The sequence below is a fragment of the Apodemus sylvaticus genome, chromosome 14 (genome assembly GCF_947179515.1).
Source record: "Apodemus sylvaticus chromosome 14, mApoSyl1.1, whole genome shotgun sequence".
NCBI lineage: Eukaryota > Metazoa > Chordata > Mammalia > Rodentia > Muridae > Apodemus > Apodemus sylvaticus.
In genome coordinates, this window is record NC_067485.1 from 44765757 (window position 1) to 44778392 (window position 12636).

The following is a 12636-nucleotide window of genomic DNA, read 5'->3' on the forward strand; positions in this document are numbered from 1 at the left end:
TGCTAAAATTTCCAAGTTCTGAGTGAATTATAGGGAATACTACTCAGGAATTCAATGTTGTAGCCTCAAATGTTGTTTTTCTTTTCAAATTTAGCTTTTTCCCCCCTTCAGATTTGAAGAAAGAGCAAAGAGAATTTGGTTATATTTGTGGAAAACACACACACACACACACACACACACACACACACACACACACACACACAATTTCAACCCTTTCTAGCTGGTTTTCAGATAGTTAAAAAAAATCACAATTCCAAAATTAAAATGATGATATAGACAGTCCAATTTTAATTATAGACACATGCACATGACGGTAGCTGGCATCCTTACAATCTCAAAGTTTTCTGAAGAAACAGAAAACTGTAGTGTATTACAATGAAATGGCTACTGTTGAGACAAGTTATAATCACCTTACAGAATTATTAAAATGTTCTTCAGTAATCAGTCTTTTTTATTATAATCTCTTTTAGGTTTTAGACTTATCCTTATGTTCCTCGGATACAAGCATCCTAATAGAACCTACTTGGTACATTTGGTTGTTGGGTCTTTCATTGTATACTTGTTTGTGTTTGCCTGAGAGATCGTGTGTCACCTGCTTGGCTGTCCTAGGTCAGAGACTGGTGTTGGATGCCGTGGAGTTAGGGTTACAGTCGCTTGTGACACGCTGCCAGGGGTGCTGGGAACCGAGCGCAGGCTCTTGTGAAGAGCAGTAAGGGTTTTGAATTGAGACCTACCTATCGCTCCGGCTTCTTTATTACTATGTCTTGAGGGTTTTTGTATCATCGACAGATTTGTCAGAGGTGAGCATCTTACTGGAGTTGGCTTGCTATACCTGATCATTACATGCTGTTTGTGAAAAACGAATGCTGAGGGAAACATTGCTAAGGAAGGCATCCCTATGGATAAGGTCAGATTTCAGGCCCTTGCCTCTGGGATGTACAGATTTCTCCACAAATATGTGTGCAGTGAACATCATCCCATGGTAGCAGTGTAGGAGGTGAGGCCTTTTGCACGCTTTTAGTTTCTGTGAATAAACACATCACGAGACACTATGTCAAAAGCGGGGTAGAGGGCAGGAGGAGAGAACAAATTTATTTAATGTTTCTCTGCCCTTAGGGACCTCATGGTCCCTGCTCAGTTTCTTGATCTCATCTTTAAAACAATTTAAACATCACGGTTGGCAGCTATAGGGAAGACAAAGCAACAAAACAAAACTAATTCAAAAAAAAAGTTTTCCCAAGTAGACCTCAAGTGGACAGGCTTACCAGTGAGTCTGTAAGCAATTCTGTTGAGGGAGGGTCTTTTCGTGGTACCTGTCTCTTAAAGGGGATACGTATTCCTCCCATTTTCCTCAGGTGGGTCTTCTTTAGGTTATGAAACAGGATTTTCTCTTCACTGAAGGTCTTTAGTCTTAGCGAGAGAAGTGCCCACGATCCACACACACAGGGTATTGATGATCAGCTCCCAACCACATCAGCGGAAGCTGGTGATTTCTAAGATCTCAAAGATGCCTGGAAGTAGGGGACTGCAGAGGGCATTTTCGCTCCCTTTCTTTCCACAAAGTATCTTATACCGTTCCCAGGGCTTGGTCACATTCATGAAAACATGCACAGGCACACAGGGCTACTTCCTGTCACACTGTCTTGTGTCTTGAAGACACCCATCACAAATCAGCGTTTAGACAGGCTGCGATGATACTCAGCGGCAGCAAGCACGAGTTCTGGAAGTTCTTAAGCCAGTTTCTATGTATTAGCTGTGCAAACTCAAGCAGTTTCTTAACTGTCACCGAACACCTGCCTTGTGATCTGTAGTATAGGCACAAGTACAAGTTACCTTAAAAGGATGCAATGAAAAGAAAATGACCCAAACTGGGGACAGTGGCACTCGCCTTTCATGCTAGCACTCCGGTGGGTCTCCGAGTTCAGGGGCAGCCGGGGCTACACAGAGGAACTTTGTCTTGAAAAACTAAAACAAAACAAAACAAAAAGAAAAAGAAATGACTCAATTACTATATAGGACTTTAAAAAGCATCATATAGCATAAGAATTAATAATTATTTTGAAAAGTCACCTACGTATCTTTTCCCACCAAACACAATGCAGTATTTTTGTTCGCCATTAAACAGATTACTTCAGGTCTTTTTGAATCACAAACTATGCTGCAGAAATAAACAAAACAGGTAACTGTGGAGCGCAGCCTAGAAGGAAGACTAACACGGGCGCTGGACACACATTTTACATTTCCCAGAACCAGAAAATTTCTAGAAGTAGCATTTCAGGTTATAAAAGACATTTACATATTAACCACAAACATCTTACTAAATTTTCCTTCAAAGTTTTGCCAATTTACAGGCTACCAGCAATGACTGAGAATGGTCAGGGAGGCTTATCATGAATTTGCATTCTTATCCTTCTAGGCTTACTAGGTGGATAATAGATATTGAAAGCAATGTTAACTGGAAGGCAAATGGTTTAGGAAAACGCAGGCATCTTTGGTGCTGGTGAGAAAAACATTAAAATTTTGCTTTAGTATTGTGAGAAGTCATTAGTTGGAAGAAAGTGAGATGTTAACTTATTGGTCCTTTGGGGGAGAAAAAAAAAAAAACCTGTGATGCCACTTGGTATGTGATGTACATCTGCATATTCGTTCTACAGAAGAATATCCACTCGATACTAAAGCTGGGACCTAAAGCCAGTCTGAGGACAAGGGCAGGACACATGCGCACACACCACTGGGTGGTAAAAACTTCAGATGCAGTACCCCTTAGTTGACTCCAGAAAAGAACACATGTGTAACAGCTTTTTACGCTGAAAGTGTAGGTGGCTCTGAAAAGAGCCTTTGGGTCAGGAGTGAGTTAGATGAACTCACTTGGAGCTGGTGTACTTGGTGACGGCCTTGGTGCCCTCGGACACGGCGTGCTTGGCCAGCTCCCCGGGCAGCAGCAGGCGCACGGCCGTCTGGATCTCCCGGGACGTGATGGTCGAGCGCTTGTTGTAATGCGCCAGGCGCGACGCCTCGCCCGCGATGCGCTCGAAGATGTCGTTCACGAACGAGTTCATGATGCCCATGGCCTTGGAGGAGATGCCCGTGTCGGGGTGCACTTGCTTCAGCACCTTGTACACGTACACCGAGTAGCTCTCCTTGCGGCTGCGCTTGCGCTTCTTGCCGTCCTTCTTCTGCGCCTTGGTCACCGCCTTCTTGGAGCCCTTCTTCGGGGCCGGAGCGGACTTGGCGGGCTCAGGCATTGTGAAACACTGAAACTCTCTAACTATCGCGGAAGCCACCGGCCCGGTATATTTAATGAGTCCATATTCAAATGAGGCATAGGAACGCGTAGCTGTGATTGGTTCCTGATGTACCCATGACGCATCCGAACTCTTGCCCATTCGAAGTGCGCCCCGAAATGCTTCCCATTGGTTTGGAAGAAAAGAAAAAGTCAGCCAATCGCATAGGCGCTTTTTTCGCGCCCAGAAGAAACTATAAGAGCCAAGCTCTTGCTGTTTCTCAGCATTCGGCTGTCTGAGTCTTTGTGTTCTTTAAGATGTCTGGACGCGGCAAGCAAGGCGGCAAGGCTCGCGCCAAGGCCAAGACCCGCTCCTCCCGGGCAGGCCTGCAGTTCCCCGTGGGCCGCGTGCACCGGCTGCTCCGCAAGGGCAACTACTCGGAGCGCGTGGGCGCCGGCGCCCCGGTGTACCTGGCGGCCGTGCTGGAGTACCTGACGGCCGAGATCCTGGAGCTGGCGGGCAACGCGGCCCGCGACAACAAGAAGACGCGCATCATCCCGCGCCACCTGCAGCTGGCCATCCGCAACGACGAGGAGCTCAACAAGCTGCTGGGCCGCGTCACCATCGCGCAGGGCGGCGTCCTGCCCAACATCCAGGCCGTGCTGCTGCCCAAGAAGACCGAGAGCCACCACAAGGCCAAGGGGAAGTGAGACCCTTTGTACAAAGCGTCCTACAAGTCACCAAAGGCTCTTTTCAGAGCCATCCACAGCACCTTTTAAAGATCTGAACACTAAGCTAAATCAGGTTATTTTTACAAGCGGGTTAATGGTGAGAGATTTGAAAAACGAGAAGCCCAAGTTATCTTAGAGCAAACGTAGTTTCTTCCCAGGGGCGACATATGAACCCAAATCTAAATAGTTTTCCTCTGATTGGTCTGGGATGCTAAGGCTGAGTCTCACGTCCTAGAACTGTTGTAGGCCAGTCCAGCCTTGAACTCACCAGCCTGCCTGTGTCCTTAGTGTAGTTAAGGCATGTGCCATCACCACTGCTGTATGACTGTATGCGGTTGGGAGCAAATAGGACAGAAATTATTCAGACTTGGAACCTTGTGCGTATTCACAGATAATGTTAATATAGAAGCTACATTTTCTTTCCTTGGTATACTATAAATTGTTTCCTAACGACGAAGTGATCACATATAATCAACAAGGTAAAAGCCCGCACGTATGAGTGCGCACATGAGTTTATTTGATGTGCTAAAATTTAAAAAAAGAAAGAGAAAACACCGCTACCGAAAAACAAGTGCAGGGAGTTGATGGAACTAGCTTCCTTTCCAAATAAAAATGTGGAATTTAATTTTGCTCTAAGCCCTTCCCCCCGGCCACACCCACTTCCACTGAGCTGAGGTTTTCACTCCGGTCCGCAAGTTCCCTATAAGAGGAAGCTGCTTTCTCAGAGACGCTATTTCTCTTTAGAACACCAGTCTTCTTTTCAGCCATGTCTGGTCGCGGTAAGGGCGGTAAGGGTCTGGGCAAAGGGGGCGCCAAGCGCCACCGCAAAGTCCTGCGCGATAACATCCAGGGCATCACCAAGCCCGCCATCCGCCGCCTGGCCCGGCGCGGGGGAGTGAAGCGCATCTCCGGCCTCATCTACGAGGAGACCCGCGGCGTGCTGAAGGTGTTCCTGGAGAACGTGATCCGCGACGCCGTCACCTACACGGAGCACGCCAAGCGCAAGACCGTCACCGCCATGGACGTGGTCTACGCGCTCAAGCGCCAGGGCCGCACCCTCTACGGCTTCGGCGGCTGAGCTCACCAAGTCTTTTCTCTTTAAAGGCCCTTTTCAGGGCCATCCAATTAACTCTCTGAAGGGCTGCAATTACTTCCCAAGTTCTTAGAGTTGGCCATCGTGTGCTTTTTTAATTTTTACTATCAGCAGTAAGTACACAGTAAGGCCTCTTCTCAACAAGAGAAACGATCTGTTTCTCAACCAATCACCAACCTATGCTCAGAAGAGGGTAGGTCTGTGGGTTGAAGGCTAGCCTGGTCTACCTACCACATATCCAAGACAGCTCGAGCTATCTAGTCTTAAGCCAAAATAAAAGCCCAGAGTTTACTAATATTCTGATGTCATAGAACGTAAGTAACCCGATGTAACAAAGGGAAATTTTTATTATTAGTTATGCATGGTCATCAATCCAGCCCTTGGGGAGGCAGAGTAGGAGGAGAATCTCCGAAGTTGAGGTCCAAGAAGTGTCTGGCCGGCCAAGGCAGAGACTCAAAACAGACTTACCTTGTGTGTGTGTGTGCTGACGGGCTGGGAACTGCACTCAGCCGTGCTCTTAGCCCAGCTCTCCAGCCCCTTAATAACTATTTGGAGGGGGAGGGACTGGGGGACGCAGGCTTTTTCTAATCCAAGAACCACATTTTGAAATAATGGAGCTATAAGAGTGCATTATATCTCAATTTTATTTTTGGACTTTCTGAGTGACCATTGTCAGGCCTCGTATTAGATTACCTCCTCATTTTATAGAAGACTTTTGTAAATGCTCATATACAGTTGAGTTTCCACTGCTGTTACACATGTTGTGTATAAAAAGGCGCAAACACACAAAACCAACCAATTAAAAAGAATTCCCAAGAAGTTTAGGAAAATTCATCAGTATAACTCATCAGTAAGAATGTTGACCCATTTTTACAGTGGATAACAAAGTATTCATTCATTCATTCATTCATTCATTCATTCATTATTAAAAACATCTCAAGCTAGCCTTGAATCCGTAAGTTGCCAATGGTCACCTTGAAGTTTTAAGCTGTTTTATTTTTATGTGTATAGGCTACTGGTGTGCTAGAGCCCATGGCTGCTAGAGCCACTGGGTCTCCTAGAACTAGAGTTACAGGAATTGTGAGGTTGATTCCCCTTCCTCTCCAAAGATATTGGGAATCTCACTTGGATCATGGTAAAGAACAATACAAGTTCTTAACTACTACAGGCACTACCTTAAATCTTGCCCCTCGTGCCTCTCTACCTTCAGTACCAGCATACCCAGCACACATGGCTGATGGAGTTCTGAGCTTTAAGCGTGCTGGGCAGACACTGCCACTGGAGCCTAGTGACACATCCATATTCATGATAAAGAGCACCATGAAAATGCAAGCTGAGTAAGCTTGCTCTTAGGTGGCTTGGGCTTTGTTATTGGTTTGCTGTGGTCGCCATACATTTGCGGGATAATCAGAAACCCTGGGAAGTTAGTCACTGTCTGTGCTGCTGATCCTGTATCACCTAAATAGAGAACTCTACTCTACTTCACAATGATACAATTTATTCAGTAAATTAACAAGGCAAACTCTGCTGTTATCAGTAAATGCTTCTTCTTTTGAATGCACTTATCAAAAGGCCCATAACACAAAATACTGACCAGTAATTGAGTTTTCCTGAGACAGCAAAGTAAGACGGTGAGAGATACATATCAAATTCAACCTTTGAAGTAGTTTTAGATTTTGTAGGTCATAAGAGGGACAGAATCGTTTTATTTATTTAGGAATGAGCAGATTCTTCCATAACTGAGCTCCTCTGGGTAGCACAGGCCTTCTCATCCAACACACCTTCAGTTGTTTTCATTTTCTAATGTCCTCTCAAACTTTAGAAAAGTGTTCTGTGAAATTTCATCCAATATGTCTGGGACTTTAGAACAATGAGTTTGGCCCTGTGTGATGGTTACATACCTTAATCTCAGCCCCTGGGAGGCAAAGACAGGCAAACTGATGAGTTTGAGGCTGCCGTGGTCTAAAATATAGTAAATTCAAGGCCAGCCAAGGCTACATACTAAGAAGAAATGCATCTGGAAAGGAGAGAGAGAGAGAGAGAGAGAGAGAGAGAGAGACAGAGAGAGAGAGAGAGAGACAGAGAGACAGAGACAGAGAGAGAGAGACAGAGAGAGAGAGAAGGAAAGGAAGGAACAAGGAAGAAGAAAGAAAGAAAGAAAGAAAGAAAGAAAGAAAGAAAGAAAGAAAGAAAGAAAGAAAGAAAGAAAGAAAGAAAGAAAGGAAGGAAGAAAGAAAGGAAGGAAGAAAGAAAACCGTGCGGCGGTGGTGCACACCTTTAATCCCAGCACTCTGGGAGGCAGAGGCAGGCAGATTTCTGAGTTCGAGGCCAGCCTAGTCTACAGAGTGAGTTCCAGGACAGCCAGGCTATACAGAGAAATCCTGTCTCAAAACAAAACAAAAAACCCAAAACAACAGCAACAACAACAACAAAACAGAAAGAAAGAAAGAAAGAAAGAAAGGAAGGAAGAAAGAAAGAAAGAAAGACTGTTGTAGTGTATTCACCTGAGAAGACTAATCCTGTCTCAAAACAAAACAAAAAACCTAAAACAACAGCAACAACAAAACAGAAAGCAAGCAAGCAAGCAAGAAAGAAAGAAAGAAAAAAAGAAAGAAAGAAAGAAACAAACAAAGAAACAAACAAAGAAACAAAGAATGTTGTAGTGTATTCACCTGAGAAGACTAATCAGACATGTGTTTGAGCCAATAATAAGTCTTTATTAGGCAGCTGGCTACCACACAGTGTTTGGTATAACAATGTAGTGCCAAGCCTTTCTCAAGTGAGCTTTTAAACACACACACACACACACACACACACACACACATACACACACACACACATACACACACACACACACACACACACACACACACACACACACACACACACAACCATGTCCTGGGTTGTTATGTACTTCTGTTAACAAAAACAGTTAGGCAGAATCAGAACTATGGATGCCAAAAAGCAAGGTCACTACATTTAGAGACTCCCAGGGCTATGGACTTGGATGAATTAGGCTTCTGTGTCAGTTTCTGCAGTTTTCGTGATATTGTCTGTGCTGAGTTTTACAGCCTGAATGTTAGTTCTTTTTATTTTGCTGTGAAGAGACACCACTAAGGCAACCTATAAAAGAAAATGTTCATCACTGAAACTGATAGTCCTGGAGGGGCTGAGTCCTGATCATCATGGTGAAGAGCATGGCGGAGGCCAGCAGGCAGGCATGGCTCTGGAGTGGTAGCTCAGGGTTTATTGTGTAAGGTTTTAGTCAGGTCTACTTGCCTGCACTCTTGAATAATGGAGATAGCATTCTCAGTTCAGTAACTTTCCACTTTGCCCAAACAGGGACCCTGGCTTTCAAAGTCACTGTGGAGACCGGATGCACCAAGGAGAAGAGTAAACTACAAGAGCACTGTCACCCACACTCTGTCTGCTGTGTGGCACACACACCTGCTTGCACCCACACCTCACCTGCTAAGTTTCTTTTTGTTTCTTAAGTTTCATTTGTTTCTCTTTGACATGTGCTTTGTGTTTGAATTGACTTAATAGACACTATTTCCACAGTAAAGTAATTATGGAATGGTCCTGTGAGCTGATACTTTATTTGGACGATTGTCAATGCCTCACAATGCAGTCTATAGGACAGTTGAGTTGAGAGCAGAAGCAGGGAGACTGGTCCACAAGCCCAGCCCTGTGGAGGACCGGGTCTATCCATGGACCGACCAAGACTGTCAGTCTTGCATATAGCTGGAGGCATTTTTTTTTTTTAAAAAAGATAAATCAAGGGAATTTCTTAAAGTTGAATGTGAGTGTAGCTACCATAGTTTCTTGTTTGTTTGACAATGTTTCTCTCTGTAGCCCTGGCTGGCCTCAAACTCCGAGATCTTCCTGCCTCTGCCTGGAAATTGCAGGGATTAAAGATCTTGCAGGGCAAGCTCTTATTAACTCAGTGGGGGTAGTTTGGTTGTTTGGTTGTTTGTTTATTAACAACTGTACTGGCTAGCTTTTTTTTTTTTAATGTCAGTTATAGTTATCAGAGAGGAGGGAGTCTCAGTTGAGAAAATGCCTCCAGCTATATGCAAGTCTGTAAGGCATTTTCTTAATTAGGGATTGATGTGGGGAAGGCGTGGCCCATTGTGAGTGGTGCCACCTCTTGGCTGGTGGTCCTAAGTTCTACAAAAAAGCAGGCTGTGCTAGGCATGAGGAGCAAGCCGGCAGGCAAGCGGCCCTCTTCCATGGCTTCTGCATTAGTGCTTGGCCCAGGTTCCTGCCCTGACTTGCTCCAATGATGAATGCTGGTGTGGAAGTGTAAGCAAAATAAGTCCTTTCTTCTCCAAGTTGCTTTGGTCATGGTGTCCCTCACAGCAATAGTAGCCCTGACGAAAACAATGGACCACCGAGAGAATATTAATAGAGTTTGTATACTTTGATGTGTTAGCCTTATTTAGTTCGTTAAACAGTTATGGGTCTGAGGTTTTGGCTCAGTTAGTAGAGGTGATAAAGTGTTTGCCTAGCATATAAGAAACTCAGAGTTCAGACATCACTACTGCATAAACTGGGTGTGAATACACGTTTATGATCCCAGTTCTCGTTCTTCAAAAAAAAAAAAAAAAAAAAAAAAAAACCAGTTCAAGGATAGCCAAGGAGGCTGCATGAGATCCCATCTTAAGAAACAAAACAACAAACCAAAACCAACAAAACACCCAACCAAACCCAACCAAGTAAAATCCCAAAACAGTCTGTGTGCATAAGTAGGGAGTTGGACATATTTCAGAAGCTGTAGAAGAAAATCTCAGCTAGAAATATCAACGTAGAAATCATTCAACGATGGATGCTGTTTAGGGCCCCAGTGGATGAAATCTCCAAGGCCTGAGTTCGAACAGAAAAGGCCTGGGGTCTGAGAGTTCCACAGGCGCTCAGTGGTAGAACCCAGCAAACACTGACACTGATAAGACGATAGCATGGAAAACTGAGATTTGTCTTTAAATCCAAAAAGTTCTGAAGGATATGCCGTCTGTGGGAAATGCTAACAAGTCATTTTGGAGATGAGCCGCCCAGGGATGCTGATTTAATTGTTGGACAGTTCCACTTTGAAACCTGACCTAGTCATGAAAACCCATAGAGGGGGAGGGGCAGCGGGGCAGCGGGGCAGCGGGGCAGCGGGGCAGCGGGGCAGCGGGGCAGTGGGGCAGTGGGGCAGAGGGGCAAGAGACAGAGGGGCAGAGGGACAGAGGGGCAGAGGGGTAGAGGGAGAAGGACAGAGTCAGATATTTAAGTTTTGATATTTAAAGAAGCAAAATAGCTAAACCTCAAATTTTCAGTCCAAATAAGACACATCTGCATTCCATACTTGGACTACAAGCTTTGCCCTTTAGCTAAATCTTATCCACATTACAGTAAATTACTCCTCTTTTGGCAAAGGCATCCATAACCAGTAAGGAATCTCTTTTATGCTCAAAATAAAAATTAGTTAGGTATTTACTCACTAATTTTACTTAGTAATTTAAGATTAATAGCTCCCCTGAAGCCAATCTAGTACTAGGATAAAATGATTTTTTAAAAATGTGTTAGTGATTATATATTTTACAAGATTACCCTTCCACCTAAGAAGGAAATCAGACTTTACTATAATCCTAATGAACCAGAATAAAATACCAAGTAAACCAGGCACAACCAAATACCTCCAGGCACCCCACTGGGATGTCTCCTGAAAAATGTCAAATCTCTGAAATGAACAGCCAATTTGAGGCCCTCGAAACTGATACATTCTGTAATAAGGTCTGGATTCAGTACCTTTTAGATACTAGGTGGCCATTCGGAATGGCACACTAGACCTGATGGTTTTAAGAGACCTCCATACACACAGCCAGCAGTCCAGGAAACGGAATGAGGTTTTGTATGATCAAGCTTTCATCTATCTGTGTTCTCTCAACTCTCCCTCTGCTCTCCATGCTCCCCAACTCAACTTCTCTTAGCCATGCAACCTACGCACACTCTCTAGATGACGCTACAGTGCTTGATCCCGCCAAGGAACCACCTCTCCTCCACCGCAGAACTGTAGTTTTTGGGAAAACCCAAACTACAGCCTCCGTTTCTCCTCACCAGGCCCCAGAGTCTAGGAGCTCGACCTCTCCAGACCCCTCCCCTCCCTTCTGTGCCAGCTGCAGATTGCTCCAAACGCCCTGCATTGGCACCGACCTTCACCCCTCCTATCACGCGTTCTAAGGCCACAGCCAGATCCCCAAGTCCTTCTCCTCCTCCAGGAACATCTGACCCAGCCAGGAAGTGGCTGGTGTTTACAGTCTGGTCAGAGTACATGTTCCTTTCTTGCTGAGTGAACTTTCTCAAATAGAAAGCAGGCTGGGTTCCTATACCTCTAACTCCTCCAGCTTTATTGAGGTGTTCTAATATGTCACTCAGTCTTATAGTTTGACTTTCCATGATGTTCACATCATTCTTACTAGTAATTTACTTCCTGTTGAACACAGGCAAGTTTGGGAAGAGGCAAAACCACATGCAGACGATATTCATCAGATGGAACATATCTAATCGGATCTGAGTCAGTGCCTGACCCGGGTCCCTGTATTGGCTGGTTTTGTGTGTCAACTTGACACAGGCTGAAGTTATCACAGAGAAAGAAGCTTCAGTTGGGGAGGTGCCTCCATGAGATCCAGCTGTGGGACATTTTCTCAGTTGGTGATCACGGGGGAGGGCCCCTTGTGGGTAGTGCCACCTCTGGGCTGGTATTCTTGGATTCTATAAGAGAGCAGGCTGAGCAAGCCAGGGGAAGCAAGCCAGTAAGGAACATCTCCCTATGGCCTCTGCACCAGCTCCTGCTTCCTGATCTGTTTGAGTTCTAGTCCTGACTTCCTTTAGTGATGAACAGCAGCATGGAAGTGTAAGCTCAATAAACCCTTTCCTCCCCAACCTGCTTCTTAGTTATGATGTTTGTGCAGGAACAGAAACCCTGACTAAGACAGTCCCCAATGGAACTACAATTCCTCAGGTAGTATTTTAGCCAGAGACTGATTTATTACATTCCTTACAGTCCAGTCTAAGAAAGGCAGCCTTAAAGTCAGTAATTTTTAAAAACTCCAAGAGATTGTCCAGGACAAGCAGGAGAACCCATCTCAATTTTTAGAATGCCACACGAAGACTTTATTGCTATACATTCATCTGGACCATGAAAACCCAGAAGGTAAGGAACTTCTGATGACTTTTCCCCAGAGCTACCTGACATAAAAGCTAAACTTAGGCATGTGGAGAGAGGGCCTCTAACTCCACAGGCTGGCCTTCAAGGTGTACCATGAGAGGGGTGAAAAACCCTGAAAACAAAAATACCACATGCTGTCCGGCCAGCTCCAGCCACTACCCTGGACTCCTGGCCTTCTAAGGCTCAGAGACCACCAGACCCCTGCTATAGATGTGGTCAGCAAGGTCACAGGCAAGGGATTCCCCTTCCCCCTGCAAGCCAAGGGGATTGTACCCTAGGTGCCACCAGGAGGGACATTGTGCTGTCGATTGCCCTCCTGAACACAGAACAGAGGGACAAACCATCCAGGTACTCTTCCAGCTGACCTCCTAGGCTTGG

At 45.1% G+C, this 12636-nt stretch overlaps 3 protein-coding genes across 6 annotated transcripts in view; 2 read left to right on the forward strand and 1 right to left on the reverse strand.

Annotated features, from left to right (window-relative positions):
• Nucleotides 1-265: 265 nt before the first annotated feature.
• LOC127665098 (histone H2B type 1-C/E/F/G/I-like) lies at nucleotides 266-3389 on the reverse strand. Of its 4 annotated transcripts, none has more exons than XM_052157498.1 (3): nucleotides 2869-3389; nucleotides 1889-1965; nucleotides 266-1511 (listed from the first exon to the last, which is right to left on the reverse strand). In XM_052157498.1, the coding sequence occupies exons 1-2, from the start codon at nucleotides 3384-3386 to the stop codon at nucleotides 1938-1940; spliced, it is 546 nt and encodes a 181-aa protein (XP_052013458.1). In that variant the 5' UTR covers nucleotides 3387-3389; the 3' UTR covers nucleotides 266-1511; nucleotides 1889-1937. The 4 variants fall into 4 exon arrangements, with proteins under 4 accessions (XP_052013458.1, XP_052013457.1, XP_052013455.1 ...); XM_052157497.1 differs by having other exon boundaries at nucleotides 266-1805; XM_052157495.1 differs by adding an exon at nucleotides 2071-2158 and having other exon boundaries at nucleotides 266-1965.
• A 115-nt stretch (nucleotides 3390-3504) lies between these two features.
• Nucleotides 3505-3990, forward strand: LOC127665107 (histone H2A type 1-B). The gene has a single exon (XM_052157518.1). It carries the CDS (start codon nucleotides 3542-3544, stop codon nucleotides 3932-3934), a length of 393 nt encoding a protein of 130 aa, XP_052013478.1. The 5' UTR covers nucleotides 3505-3541; the 3' UTR covers nucleotides 3935-3990.
• Nucleotides 3991-4680: 690 nt separating this feature from the next.
• Nucleotides 4681-12636, forward strand: part of LOC127665117 (uncharacterized) — a 60905-nt gene continuing 52949 nt past the window's right edge. Inside the window, exon 1 of the mRNA XM_052157528.1 lies at nucleotides 4681-5007. Coding sequence (XP_052013488.1) covers nucleotides 4722-5007 — 286 coding nt within the window. The 5' untranslated portion in view covers nucleotides 4681-4721. The remainder of the gene's footprint in view (nucleotides 5008-12636) is intronic.

Bases quoted from the DNA above. Each gene is read 5' to 3' on its own strand.
- LOC127665098 (XM_052157495.1), bottom strand. From the start codon at position 3,386: ATGGGCAAGAGTTCGGATGCGTCATGGGTACATCAGGAACCAATCACA. The intron at 2,159-2,868 runs GTGAGTTCATCT...TTATTTCTGCAG, and splicing joins ACCAAGTACACCAGCTCCAA to CATAGTTTGTGATTCAAAAA.
- LOC127665107 (XM_052157518.1), top strand. From the start codon at position 3,542: ATGTCTGGACGCGGCAAGCAAGGCGGCAAGGCTCGCGCCAAGGCCAAG.